The sequence below is a fragment of the Astyanax mexicanus genome, chromosome 6 (assembly GCF_023375975.1).
Source record: "Astyanax mexicanus isolate ESR-SI-001 chromosome 6, AstMex3_surface, whole genome shotgun sequence".
Lineage (NCBI taxonomy): Eukaryota > Metazoa > Chordata > Actinopteri > Characiformes > Acestrorhamphidae > Astyanax > Astyanax mexicanus.
In genome coordinates, this window is record NC_064413.1 from 36,436,523 (window position 1) to 36,451,530 (window position 15,008).

General features: G+C 38.7%; 1 protein-coding gene across 2 annotated transcripts in view; it reads left to right on the forward strand.

Annotated features, from left to right (window-relative positions):
* Positions 1-15,008, forward strand: part of LOC103046458 (matrix metalloproteinase-16-like) — an 89,730-nt gene that overhangs the window by 11,378 nt on the left and 63,344 nt on the right. Inside the window, exons 2-4 of one of the 2 annotated variants that reach the window (XM_049480197.1) lie at positions 7,392-7,540; positions 10,182-10,196; positions 11,544-11,666. In XM_049480197.1, coding sequence (XP_049336154.1) covers positions 7,392-7,540; positions 10,182-10,196; positions 11,544-11,666 — 287 coding nt within the window. The remainder of the gene's footprint in view (positions 1-7,391; positions 7,541-10,181; positions 10,197-11,543; positions 11,667-15,008) is intronic. The other variant, XM_007250375.4, reaches the window with a different exon arrangement.

A 15,008-nucleotide genomic window follows, 5' to 3' on the forward strand; every position in this document is an offset into this window, starting at 1 on the left:
TCAGTATTGTAGTAGATCGTTTCTTACGTTACTTTTGTTACATTATTTATTTTATTTTATACAAATTCCAAGTCTTTTTAAGTTACAAAATAGTGTGTATATGTGTGTGTGTATCTATAGTTGCAGTAGTATATTCTTGAAATTAATTTGAGAAAAAAAAAAAACATCAGTGTTTTTTCTTATTGCCAAAAATATCATCACCGTAAAACGCAAAAGTACCCTGAATTATTGTGATCATATTTTAGGCCCATATCGGCCACAGTTACTCCGCAGCAGCACATTGCCAGACATAACACTCCATCAAACTCAGTAAAGCTGAAATAAGCGAGCATTAAAGCATTAGACACAAACACGGCTCAGCCTCGTGGCCTGTGGGGATCAGAGCGCATGTGTGTCTTTCATGATTTGAATTGAATATTCTTTCTTCATTAAAGCTCTTCTTTCTTTTCAGCGTTCAGAGGTCGCGTTATATGGCATTTTTTAATATTGTGTCCAAGAATAATGAGAAGTAATGCTGACAGTACCGTGCTTTGTGTTGTCACTGACAACAGTTGTCTACACAGGTTGCCATGGCCCCATCAACTCTCCGACGGCAAGCTCGTACCTAATGAAGAATTCTCACAGCTTTACAGCTTCTGCTTTGATGTTTCTGCAGGGCTAATTAGTTTCCTTTTGGCCTGTTAGTGAACTGATCCAAAGCCATGAGCTGGATCATCTCTGCAAGTTCACTGCAGTTTGCTGAGCAAGCAAACTCACTTTCACCTTGTGTGACCAGGATGTTTGTGTGTGTTATGAGGGAAATTTGTGTGGCATCAGTTGACCTAAATGAGTTTTTATGTTTTCCATCAGTTCTACTCATTTAATGAGATGCTTTCTAGTATAAATAAGACTATAAGAAACTATTACTTCCGATCTAACTAAATCATCCAGACTTATTATTTTGAAATGGAAAGTATTTTTGTGGGAAACTGTATCATTATTTTGAGGACACTTACCCATTTCTGAAGATTTTTTTTTTAGATACGGTCTTATTTTGAGATACAATCTCATTATTTTGAGGACTCTAAATGAAGTTTCTGAGTTTGTAGGTCACGTTTCTACTGCACAGTTCCTACACTACTCAGTTCTGCTTGAATCCACTAGCCCCCCCAATACACCGCCAACTCCCACCCCCCACTGGAACCTGGTTCATTTTCCGCTACTCCTCAAAATGATATCGCAAAACACTTGACACAATGACAATTTTTACAATAAACCATGACAAACTTTTACAAGCTGCTAGCTTAGAGATTTTACAAATGTTTGTATAGTGTGTGCTGGATGTCTTCATTGCGTTGCATAAAATGGCCATTCTCTCTAACCAATCAGAGCTCACCAAGGTTTACAGATCACATTTTAGTCCCAATTCAACTCACATGGAATCATGACTGAGTTGGTACTAAATGATGATATAATATGCTGTGGAAGTGCCATTCAATTGCACTAATATTTATATTATTAATTTGAGATATTTTATTTGTTTTAGAAGCAATACTTCCTCGATATATAACAATGATTTATGCTTTTGGAATGAAAGAAAAGATGAGCTTTCTTCTGAAGCTGCAGCAGTGCATTAGTATACAGCTAAAGAGTGAATCGTATTGAATTACAGTGGCACTGAATGATGACCGCTGAGCATGAAACAGCATTGACCTGCTGTGTGTAGCTCAGCAGTTTTATGCAGGCAAGATCAAAGAGGGCCATACATCACAGAGTGAATGAATGAATAAAGGAGTTAGGACTTTAGTGGACAGGACTTGGCCCTGGTCTCTGTCAGAGAGCCAAATCATCTGCCAGTTCCTCTCTCTCTCTCTCTCTCTCTCTCTCTCTCTCTCTCTCCTTCCCTGTCTTACATTCCCACACTCACAGACTAGCCTACCACTCTTACTCTCACTCTTACTCTATTTTACAGTGAAAAGTTCATCCCTCAGGCCATCACAGAAGTAGATGGCAAACTTGCTCTGAGAAAATAATACAGCAATAATGCAGCAATGCAATATTCTCCATTGCTTTGTAAGAGCTGATAAAGAGCAGGACAGGAGTTTTATTACTTCCCTGGGACTGTTTTACTGCTCTGCACTGCACTGGCTCTTCTTTCATCCCACAAAGGCTAGGATGGCCAGAATATTAGATATCAGGCAAATTAGTGGCCTTAAGGTTAGAAAAGTGGGCTTGGGACTGAAACTTCACTGGTTTGATCCCCTAAAATGGCAGGGAGTGGTAGATGGAAAGCAGTGATACACAACTTCTGTTTTCTGTAGAAACACATTTCTATTTTTACATATAGAAAGTACCAGTTTTAGGTCCAAAATGTAGAACTAGAAGTAGAAGACACTATTGAGAATTATTGTAGCTTTGTGTCCCAAAGCCTAGGCTGCAGCGTGATAAAAAAAGATAGCACCTCACAACTTATAGATATAATCATTTCCAAGCTGCAGCATGAGATGATAATTTATGATCAAGTACATGTACACACTGTAGTCCTGTTAACTGTCCTACTGATGAGACTTTATTCCAAAGATCCCATCCTGAAGAGAACACATCCTTCTAAGGATCATTTGTGCAGAGGACATGTCCTGCCAAGAATTAATTGTACAGGGGACCGGTCCTACTGAGGACCTGTGCTACCAAGAATCCATCTTAAATAGAACTCATCCTAAGAAAGACCCTTTCTACAGAGAGCCCGTCCTACCGAAAATCATTTTTGCAGAAAACCTGTCTTGCCAAAGACACGTCCTACCGAGGACACGTTCTACTGAGGATCTGTCTTAAATAGGACCCATCCTAGAGAAGACCCTTTCTACAGAGGACCTGTCCTACCAAGGATCATTTGTACAGAGTACCTGTCCTACAAAGGACCCGTCCTACCGAGGACAATATGTACAAGAGACCTATCCTACTAAGAATAGATTGTACAGAGGACCTGTCCTACCGAAGACCTGTCCTACCACATATCCTTCCTATCAGATCCTTCATTAATTTGTCTGCAGCCTAGGCCTTAGAACATAGCTAATATGAAATTAAAGTATTGTCTATTTGCAGCAATAAAAGAAATATTTCAGTATGCCTGAGATATGGAGTCTCTGAGCCCGGAAGGGTGCAGTGTGGGTGTACTGGGACACAACAAAGCAAAAGGCTATGAGATTGTCAACCTAATTGTCCTGAGGGGAATCTCATTCCCTTCATTTCTCTTCCTGTAAATCTGCACTCCCCCACACTGTCCAGCCTGGACCCACTGGAGAGGATTAACGTCTGGCAGAAGCTCAGAAGCAGGATGCCAGTGCCTGCTCCCATGCCTCAGGCACTGTTTACTACACTTTAGGAGTGAAACTCTTGAGCCCTTTGAAACACTCCAAACTGTACCAGATAACTGGGTCAATATGCAGCAAGAAAAAGCGACCCGGTATCCCCTGCTGCTTTTGCTGACACAAGCTTTTCCGTCTTACTCAACCTCTTGAATATTTGCAGGTTGTGAAACAATGTGGGCAGAGTACTGGAGTTATCTTTGTTATTTTGTACAGTATACTTTTTAGTTCTTTAGCTTACGCTTCATTTTGATGGTGCACCTAAAAATCAATAACAACCCAAATTTAGTTGTAGTTTGTCCATGTCATAAAATCTGATGTTAAATCTCTGTAAATTTCTTGCTGCATGCCTTTAATTATTAAATGGTGTGAACATGTTTATACTCTGTACACTTTTAAAATCAGATTGGCTACAAAGAAGCTTCTTTGGGACATGGCAAAAGTTATAGGACAATATCCTTTCCAACAACCGGTAGCATGTTAGTGTAAGTGAAGATTTCTGAAGTCTTAAATGTAATTAGTGGCATTGTTCAAAGAACAGTTTGTGGCAGCTTTGCTATAAAAGTGTATTTATGAGACTATCAAAAGTAAGTGTGACCTTTTTGTTGTTTACAGAACAAATATGTGTTTAAAGCCCACAGCTGAGTAATTAAGCAGCCCAACGTCTAGACGCTGGTTGCTTACATCAGCGCATGCAAGAGAAATGATTGTGTAATAAAGCATATATGCCTCCACACAGGGTTCCCAACCACACCCAAGCATTTGTTGGTGGCCTTGCTTTTTTATTTGTTTTTTTCATGTCTGCATCAAATAAGGACCAGACCTTTTACTTCTTCATAATAGACCTGTACATTTCAGCACCGGATACATTCTTGTCTCGTGGCAGGCAGGCAAGCTGGCAGGTGAATTCAAGGCTGGTGCTAAAGGAGAAAACAGCTGAGATTGGTAACACTTTAGTGTTGTTTATTTAAAAGTGTGTTATTGTTGTGCAGGTGTGTGCTAGCTAGCATCTTGCCTCTTTTCTTCTGTAATGGAGCTGCCATCTCTTACACGTGCTGATGGAAGGGGAAAGCGGGACACTGTGTAAATTAAGTGGAAAGAAAAGAAGAAGAATGGCAGGGCCCAGCTTGAAATGAATGTGTTTTGTCACATGTGTGAGCTTCATTCTGAAGTAGCACACTGCTACCAATTATCTGCTACACTGGCACATGGTGTATTGAGTAGTTTTTTTTTTGTGGATCAAATTAGCCAGGTGGCCAATTCAGTTGAGGTTGCATCTAGGTATTTTTGTGTCACAGTAATGAAAGAGAGAGATACACAAGCCAGGTGGAGTCATTTATGTTTAATTTCCAGGCTTTTAAAGGTAATTGGGTATGGAATGACATTTTAGTGTCAAAAGCCATACAAATTGTGCCTTAATTTTTACTTTTACTTGTTACAATTTTTTTGGGCGTGTGTACACATTCTAATTCCACTTATAATATAATAAAATAATACTCTAAGTAATATCTGATCACAGCCTATGGAGCCATTTTGAATACACAGCACATTTACCAAAGTTAAATCAACTATTTGAGTGTTAAGATTACTCTGGTAACTTTTCTGTTTAATCATATTACCAGGACAGCATATTCCTAATGTAATTCTAAATGGCACTACCTGGCCACAAAAAATCACACTCTCTAATTGGACCGCCTTTATCTTGGAATATGGCACACATTGGCTGTGGCATAATTTCCACAAGCTTCTGCATCCAGAGTTGCATAAATTTTTCCTCAATATCTCCTATTGCTGATGGTGGAAATCTTCTCCACCAATATCCTCAATGGGTTTAAAGTCTGGACTCTGTGGTGGCCAATCCATGTGTGAAAATGATGATCTCATGCTCCCTGACCCTTGCACTCTTTCACTATCTGAGCCTGATGAATCCTGCCATTGTCATCTTGGAATATGGCCGTGCCATCAGGGAAGAAAAAAATCCGTTGATGGAGTAACCTTGTCTATATTCAGTATATTCAGGTAATCAGCTGACTTCATTCTTTGGGCACATAACGTTGCTGAACCTAGACCTGACCAACCTGCAGCAACCCCAGATCATAGCACTACCCTGCACATGCTTGTACGGTAGGCACTAGGCATGATGGGTGCATCACTTCAGCCACCTCTCTGGACTCATCAAACCATATGACCTTCTTCCATTGCTCCACAGTCCACCCTTTATGCTTCCTACCAAATTGATTACTTTTTTGCTGGATAGTATTACTGATGAGTACTGATGTTTAATCTCAATCTTTTGACTTCCCTTTGCTTTGCATGTGTGGAAATGCTCTTACTTTCACTTTTAAACATACCTCAATTTTAAGTTCTAGTATTTTTCTACGATTTGATTTCATCAAACGTTTGAGCAACCACCAATTACAATCTTTAAAAAACGTTTTGACCACATTTCTTCCTTGAAGGTGTTGTTTTCCCACTGTCCTTCCACTTTTAAGTAATGCATTATACTGTTCATAAACCCTTTTTCAGTACTTTCAGCACTCTCCTTAGATTTTTTTTCTCTGCTTGATGCATGCATCTTTTTTTAACAGAGGAGAAGCAGGCCAGCAGAAACATTATCAATCATGTAGTGTATCTTACCATTGATTTTTACATGAAATCAGTTTTTTGTCATCTATAAAACACTGCTTTACAAAAAACTTTTAACCTTTTTTTTATTAATTTGAATAGATTTGATTAGTTTTTTTGTTACTAATAATGACTTTTTGTGCTGTTATTTAAACATTCTATTGTTACACACTCAATAAACACACACTAACGTGCCATAAACTTGTGTCATGTCCCATCATTTTTGCCATGCTAAATGTATGGGTCCTTGCTCAATCTCTGTTAATTCATGTTGCCTTGCCATGAGCAAGCTGTCCAATGTGGAACCTCACTCACATGATATAACAATGAAAATAACAATATAGTTGTGGGTGTTTCCAAGCTGTCCTCTGAGGTAACACTTTATGATACTGCTATCCCATGACTAGTCGACATGTCAGTGTATCACAATTGCTATATATATTAAAGATATTTGGGAAATAATATAAACATGAATAGTAGGAAGTCGGGAAGTCCTTATCTCTACAACCATAAGCACCAAACGATCATGATGACACGCGGAATTGCTGATTTATTCATGTATTTCTCTCTCTCTCTCTCTCTCTCGCACTGATGAGGTGGATTCTGAGCTGCGTGTAGGGCTGCTCTGGCGGGCTGTGTAGAGGATTTGGGGGCTCTCAGCAGTAAGCCTAAGCCCTCAGAAAGAGCATGTTTTGCACATTTTACGGAATAATATTCAAATATGGTCAGGTGCAAATGAGCCGCAGATAGCATCTTGCAGCCTGTGCAGGAAAACATCTGATATAAAGCCTTTGAGTGTTTTGGAAACCGAAATGAGTTTCTTTCTTTTACCCACGGACTAGTGCCTGACTGAGTGCACTCCCACATGTTGGAGAAGAATTGAAATGAAAAGAACTGAGCCCACCCAGGCTGAGCAGAGATCAGGCTCCTTCACATACAGAGAGAGGCTTTGAGAAGATACACACATACACACATGCAGCACACACATGCGTACACACAGACACACACAGCTCCATGATGAGTGCCATACAGTCCTGATTTACAGTGATGTGTGCCAGCAGGCCGGCCAAATGAGTGAATCTATTCAAAACAGTAGCCTTGAGGTTTATTACTGTACACTGCGTGTGTGTGTGTGAATGTGTGTGCGCACAGCCCAGTCTACCCTGACACAAAATAGCATTACAAAGATTGCTCATTTCCCATAAACTATAAATCAGAAATAATTTAAAAGCTATGTTTGACCTACTAATAGCAGTGATTAAAATAATTGCAGCAGTCAAGCATTCATCAACGGGGCACATTCCCCCCATCGATCGTCTGTAGCGGCGTTAGTTTTGCGGTCAGTAATGCAGTGTTGGCTCTGGTGCCTGACTGTAGCTGACCCCTAGCTGACCTTTGCTCTCTGTCTCCTGTGTCCTGCAGGCATGGCTCCAGCGGTATGGTTACCTCCCCCCCACAGACCCCAGAATGTCTGTCCTGCGTTCGGCGCAGACCATGCAGACTGCTATCGCTGCCATGCAGCGGCTGTACGGCCTCAACGTCACCGGCGCTCTGGACAAGAACACCATCGAGTGAGTAGCCCACAGTGATTTACAGTGTGATTCAAATCAGTGAAACTACAGTACTGTACAGAGGTTTTTAAGCATGTTTGCACATTATGTATATAAAAAAAAAAAAAAACATTTTCTCGACATTCATACAGCTCTGGAAAAAATGAGACCACTTGAAAATGATGACCTCTGGAACATAATCAAGAGAAAGATGGATGATCACAAGCCATCAAAAAGTTAAAGTTATCCAAAAGCAGTGTGTGAGACTGGTGGAGGAGAACATGCCAAGATGCATGATAACTGATTAAAAACCAGGGTTATTCCACCAAATTTCGATTTCTGCACTCTTAAAACTTAATGATTATGAACTTGTTTTCTTTGCATTATTTGGGGTCTGAAATCTTTGCTCAGATCTTTTTTGTTATTTCAGCCATTTCTCATTTCTATGCAAATAAATGCTCTAAATCACTATATTTCTATTTGGGAGAAATGTTGTCCGTAGTTTATAAAATAAAACAACAATGTTTATTTTAATCAAACATATACCTATAAATAGCAAAATCAGAGAAACTGATTCAGAAACTGAAGTGGTTTCTTATTTTTTTCAGAGCTATAGAAGCACCGAATCACATTTAAAACAAATGAAGTAAACATAACTACAGGAGAAAAAAAACTATTTTCCCAGGCAGCATCCCTATTTGTTCAGTTCTGTTGGGGATTTTGTTTCCTTAGCAAAAAGGTAAAAAGAACAAAAGAGAACAGAGAAGAACAAAGAAGCACAGACAAGAGTTTATAAGAAGAGAGAACATCTTCATGAACAAACCACATATTTTTTTCTGCACAATCTTATTGTTCTCCTGACAGCATGAATAAATAACATTAGACTCCAATGAGGAGAGCTTTATTTTTTATTATTTTTTCAATGGATTCAGTTTAATGTAAAGTCACTGCTTTTTGTAGATACAATGCGTTAATATGGGCACATGTAACCAGTGCAGATATTGGTATTATAATTATACTAGAAAAAATGTTTTTTTATAAATAAATAGTCTGATTACTGATTGAAATATGAATGGCAGTTTTTGCGTAATGCTCAGCATGGCATCTGTTTACAGCTAAAGTCCTGCCCTTCAGCAAAAAGAGCCCATTAGCTTCATTGCTATGCCACAAATGAAAGCGTAGCTTTGCCTCTTCTCAGCTTACAGTGGAACCAGAGAGCGGATTGTTCTTTTCTTTTTTTAGGATAAGATTTTATTTGTATACAGATGCCATGTTAAGCATTACAGAAACTACTAATAATATAGTATCCCATGACTTTTGCCATGTCCCAATGGAAGCTAAAAAATGCTGCTCTGACTTGCTTGGGTATGCATTTGTGGCCTCTAGCACTGAATATGGGTGTAATTTCTGCCACTTATCTGGCAACATCTGGCTAGAATTGGCTATATGATGTGAACAGTGACAGTCATTACCACAAACTGCATTGTCCACTGTGGGTACACACTGGAAATGTATTCAAAAGCACTATAGATTAAGAAATTTTAAATGTCCACTCAACTTTATGAATCTAGCACCCACCATGCCTCATTCCAACTTTTAGAAATCATATCATCGTAAAAATAAAAAAACGTACATAAGTTAGGGTGTTCCCATGCTGATTTGCCATAATTTTCTTTTTTATGTCAGAGTATATCCTCTCATGTTTTAGTACCACTCACTTCAAGCACCAATATTAACATTATTTGTGCTTAATCTAAACTGAATGTTTGATTGAGCACATTAACAAACATCTACGACAATATAAAGGAGCTTTTACATTCCGTTTTTTTTTTTTTTTTTTTACAAATTCCTAAAACCTTTACACAATACTGTGTGTATATATAGCGACTTTATTTATGTTCCAATAAACAAAAATACTCAAGCTGATCGATATATATATATATATATATAAGTATATGTTCACCACCCAGCTCCTGACCACTCACTCAGTGCCAGAGATGACTGTAGATTAGCACCTTTTGTTCACAGGAAATGGTTCAGGATTAGGAAAGTGGCAGGGACGTGACTTTAGTCACACGTTATCATTTGATCAAAGTTGCTGTTAGAACTGGCACAGCTCTCTGAACTGATCAAAGCAGCTAGCGGGATATTAGCCCAAACTTCGACAAGCCCTGAGTGAAAAAGCGAAATTTCTCTCTCGCTCTTTTTCTCTCTCTCAATTTCTGCCTTTTTTTTCTTTTCCTTTTTTCCCCCTCTGTCTTAATTTACTCCCATTTTTTTCCCTTTTTTGTCGCACACTCTCGCTTAACCACTTACTTTTGTGCTCTCTCTCTTGTTCTTTCTCGCTCTCTCTCTTTCTCTTACACACACACACACACGTTCTCTCTGTCTCTCGCTGTGTTGTGAATTAATCAGTTATTGTATAGTACCTGTTCTGCCTCGTTCAGTTTGCTTGATACCTGGAGACCTAAATTGCTCCACTGAGCCATGGCATATTTTGTTCCCGTAGCGCACACACACACACACGCACACACACTCGTGCTGAATCTCATCAACACCTTGTACAATGTGATGTTTCCAGCTAACACTTTCTGCCCCTTTAATATCTTAATTGTTGTGTCCTTTTGTTTCCTTTTGTGCTTCTGTGTAACGTACGATGTAGCGCTAACACTATAAGGTGAGGCACCCATTCTTCTCTTGTGTGTTTGTTTTTTGCTCTTGTTTGGCAACTGTGTGTGTGTGTGTGTGTGTGTGTGTGTGTGTGTTTGTGTTTGTGCACTGAAATTATTCATTCGTAATTTACACATCTCGCACATCTGTATAGGATGTGACAGGTGTTAAAACAGGCGTAGCAGACAGTCCTGCTAATAGTAATAGTGTCTCTCTCTCATTCCTTCTCCCTCTGTGTATATTTAGAATATTGCTGTAGTGAATGTAAATGTGTGAGATTTTAGATTAAGGTGGGGGAAGGCATGCTCTGAAGGCTGCAGGTAAAATGAGGTCACCTCAATAGGATCATATGGATACGCTTACACATATGCTTACACACACACACACACACATGCACAGATATGTCTGCGTGAGCTGTTTGTTACCTGACACATTTTCAATAAAATGCCGTTCAAAGACGTCCCAGACACAGATTATTCTCTCACTCACACACACACACACACACACGCATACATATAAAGCAGCTTCTGAAAGAACGTTCACTCTCTCTCATCCCCCCCCTCCAGAATTGTGGCTTAGATGTGGAGGACTTAGATGCACTTCTTTATTTTTTGAGTCCCAACACTCCAGTGCCAGTTTAGGCACTGAATAATTCCGTCCATTTCCCCATTTCCATTCCCAAATCTAGCTTTTTAGTTTTTACTCCTCAGACATAATGCAGATATTATACTTGTGTGGAATATGAATTATCCCTTATCTATTACATACAGTTCTGGAAAAAAAATAAGAGACCACTTAAAAATGATTTGATTTTACCAAATTGAAAACCTCTGAATATAACACGAGGAAGATGGATGATCACAAGCCATCAAACCAAGCTGAACTGCTTGAATTTTTGCACCAGGAGTGGCATAAAGTTGTTCAAAAGTAGTCTGTAAAACTGGTGGAGGAGAACATGCCAATATGCATGAAAACTGTGATTAAAAACCAGGGTTATTCCACCAAATATTGATTTCTAAACTCTTATACCTGTATAAGTATATTAACATGTTTTCTTTGCATTATTTGAGGTCTGAAAGCTCTGCCTCTTTTTTTTGTTGTTTCAGACATTTCTTATTTACTGCAAATAAATGCTCTAAATAACAATATTTTTATTTGGAATTTGGGAGAATTGTTGTTTATAGATTAAAAAAACAAGGTTCATTTTACTCAAACATATACCTATAAAGAGCAAAATCAGAGAAACTGATTCAGAAACTGCAGTGGTCTCTTAATTTTTTTTTGGTGTGGTTGTAATCCATGTCTTGTCTTTTACATAATTTTTTCTCCTCTCTTTTCTCTTTCTGTGCTGCAGCTGGATGAAAAGGCCCCGGTGTGGGGTACCAGACCAGCTTGGCGGTGCCTCTAAATTCAGCGTACGGAAACGACGCTACGCTCTCACGGGACAGAAGTGGCAACACAAGCATATCACATACAGGTAGGGGTGTGACACCTGAGTTTTGTGTGTGTGTTTAGAATCAACCTGTTTTGTTTTCTGGCTTTCGTAGCAACCGATGCTAAGTTGAATCATCATTACAGATAGATTTACAGATATTTAGCATAAAGACTGTAGCTGACAATTTATTTCAACTTAATCACTTACATTTAGAGTGTTTTTATCCACCAGTGGTTCCTTACTGGGATTTGCATGTAGATACTGAATCGTAATAGAAATCAGGGAGAATATTTTGTATGTGTGTGTAAGAAAGGGTTGCGCCAGTGCTTGTTTTTTGTATAATCTAGCTTGAAAGATAGAATCTTATTAAATTGTTGTTGTTATTTGCTTATTCTGCTTAGTTTTCATTAGCTAGCTAGCTTAGCTTTCAGTGTGCAATGAGAAATGTAACAGCATACTATCAAGACATAGCTAAACCAATTTTTTGATTAGCTGCAACAATAGCAATCCACACATTATAGCTTGGTTTTAGCTTGAATGCATAATACACTACAGTATATGGACAAAAGTATTTAATTTCATTGTTTCAATCAAAATGAAAGGTATTAGGAATAGCTGATCCTGTTTTTGTAGGAGTATATGTCTCTAAAGTTCAAGAAATATGTATTGCTGTCAGAAATTAATTGATGAGCATTGGTGAGGAAAAGATGTTGGGGGAGAATCACTTTACCTCATCCCCAACTCCTTAGCTCAGCCCAAAAATATTGTATGAAACACTATCATTGCAGATGTTACAGTTCCACAGCTCCACAGCTCAATACTTGCCTACACCTGGCATATTCAGCATTGGTGCCAATAGGGCCAATAGGTTTATCTGCTTTAGGATACTATTTTGGACTTCTTGAACAATGCATGTTCTTTTGAAGACTGGGTTACTACTACTTGCATGGAATGAGTATGTAAGGCTGGTCCACAGAACTGCAGTGTATTTCCAGTGCTGCTGTTGGCACTGTGAAGGCCATTTTTCAAAAGCAGAAGCTCAGACAGCAGATGTAATGCCCTCACGTCTCTGTGAGCTAACCAGCTGGACTACTGGACTAATTAGGCAACCGCATTCCACTATCATTCTCTCTCTCTCACACAGACACTCTTTCTGTGTTTCTCTCTCTCTCTCTTTATCTCTCATAACTATTCCACTTTAATCTCCAGTTCTCCAACATGCCTCATCCTTCTTTTTTCCCAGCTGTCTTCTTCGCCTCTTTTTTTTTTTCTTTCTATCCCTCTCTTTCTTTCTGTCTTACCCTCCTTCTCTCACTCACCGATGCACAAATTGTCTATTTTAAGCCCAGTTCTGCTGCCTGGCATGTCCCACAATAACATCATTTTAAATGGGCTAACAAATCTTCAGGCTGGTGAATCACACATTTCGCCCAGCTTAGGATAGAACTATAAACAGTAAATTTCATAATATGTGCATTACCAGCCATGTTTATTATGAAATATGTGGCGTATTATACAATATTATAAGGGTTACAATATTCTGTTCCCTGACCTACATTGTATATAAATATTATCCCTGTACTGAATTCAGTAATGTATAGATAATCCTAAAGCTTAGGCTTCAATGTGTAGTATGCGTTTCTCAGGCATAACTGTGATACAAAAGGCCAGAATATAATCTGCCAGTCAAATCCTTGGGGAATGGTCAGAGTCTCTGTTACTGAGAAACAGGCTGGTTAAGTAGGCGCCTGTGGTGGAGCATGGAGGCAGGAGGAAAGATGAGTGTTTTATATGCAGCCATGCTGCTCAGGACAATGTGTTTACCCCCACAGCGGAGAGGAATCATTCCCCATAGAGCAGCTTCACTCTACTGAGGAATACCATTTCAGCTGAGATGCATCCCAAACCTTTTCCCTATAGGATTTATCTTTATATATATATATATATATATTATTTATTTATTTTTTTTTACCTGTGTATATTTTCCCATATATAACCCAACATTTTTACCACACTATATGGAATACTGCAGAGTTTGTCAGTCATGGTCCTGGCAACCCACTGCCCTGCACATTTAGGGGCAGTTTCTGAGACAGGGATTAAGCCTAGCTGTAGTCTGTAGCTGTATTTTCTTTGTGAAATAGAAAATCTCCATTCAAATTGGGAAATTATCCTTTAGATTTCCCTGCTTTCAACACACTGGATTCTGCTCATTACACAAGTCAGTTCAAAGTTGGTGTCAGTGGTGTTAAAGCAGAGAAATTCAGTGTTTTATTCAGTCCCATTGTCACGTTTATAGAAAATCGAGCATGCACATTTGCCTTTACAGACATTAGTGAAAGAAAGGTTGGTTCTAAAGAACTCACTGAATTCCAGCATGGCTCTGTAATAGAATGCAACCGTTGCAACACTCCAGTTGGTGAAATTTCTTACCATCTAGATATTTCACCATTGACTGTGAGTGATATTATTAAGTTTAGAGGGCAAGAGCATATAACCTACTGTTATATCTCTTTAAAGAGGGAACCAACTCCATATTAATCCCTATGAACCTACAATAAGATGTCATAAAAGCTCAAATTGCTATTATGTGTAGATGCCCCAATACAATGGTCCACAACAACTTAATATGGCATAATAACTGTAAGTAATTGCTTTCATCAAAGAGCGCTGACTCACACACATCAACTTACAATATTTAGGCTTTTTTTTTTCTCTTTGTTTTTTTGTTGTTGTTTTGTTAATTGTTGTATTCGTAGGGGTGTACAATTATATCAGAATTATATCAGATTTTGTCCAAGATCTTGAGTCAATACTTGCTGACAAATTTATTGTATGCTGGAAAAAGACCAAGACATGCTGCTTAAGTAGTCAGACACTGGTTGTGATACTTTAAATTTCATTCAATTTAAGCTAATTAGTCATTATTTTTATTAGGTTTAAAGTTACAAAAATATCCTAGGGTGGGTAGTATCTCTGTATATTATACATTCCTACATTGGTGCATCCCTATTTATTTTTATTTGAATGTTTACTCTCCAAATACAGAGTGTCACATATAATATTCTTTTGCAAAGATCTGTACACACAGGTTTATTTATAAATAGAAGTACATATCTGTGAAGGGAGAGTGAGACAGAGAGAGAGAGGAAGAGAGAGAGACTTACAGAGAAGAGAGATTATGATTATGTAATGGGATGGAGCTTGGTGGCTGAATGCTTCTCTCTCTCTCTCTCTCGCCATCTCTCTGTCCCCATCTCTCTCTCGCCATCTCTCTCTCTCTCTTTCTCTCTCTTTCTCTCTGTGTGTTTGATTATGCTGTCTTGTAGTCGGGTGGAGCAGATGGGCGGGCAGATGTTGCTCTCTCTACTTCCTGTTCTGTGC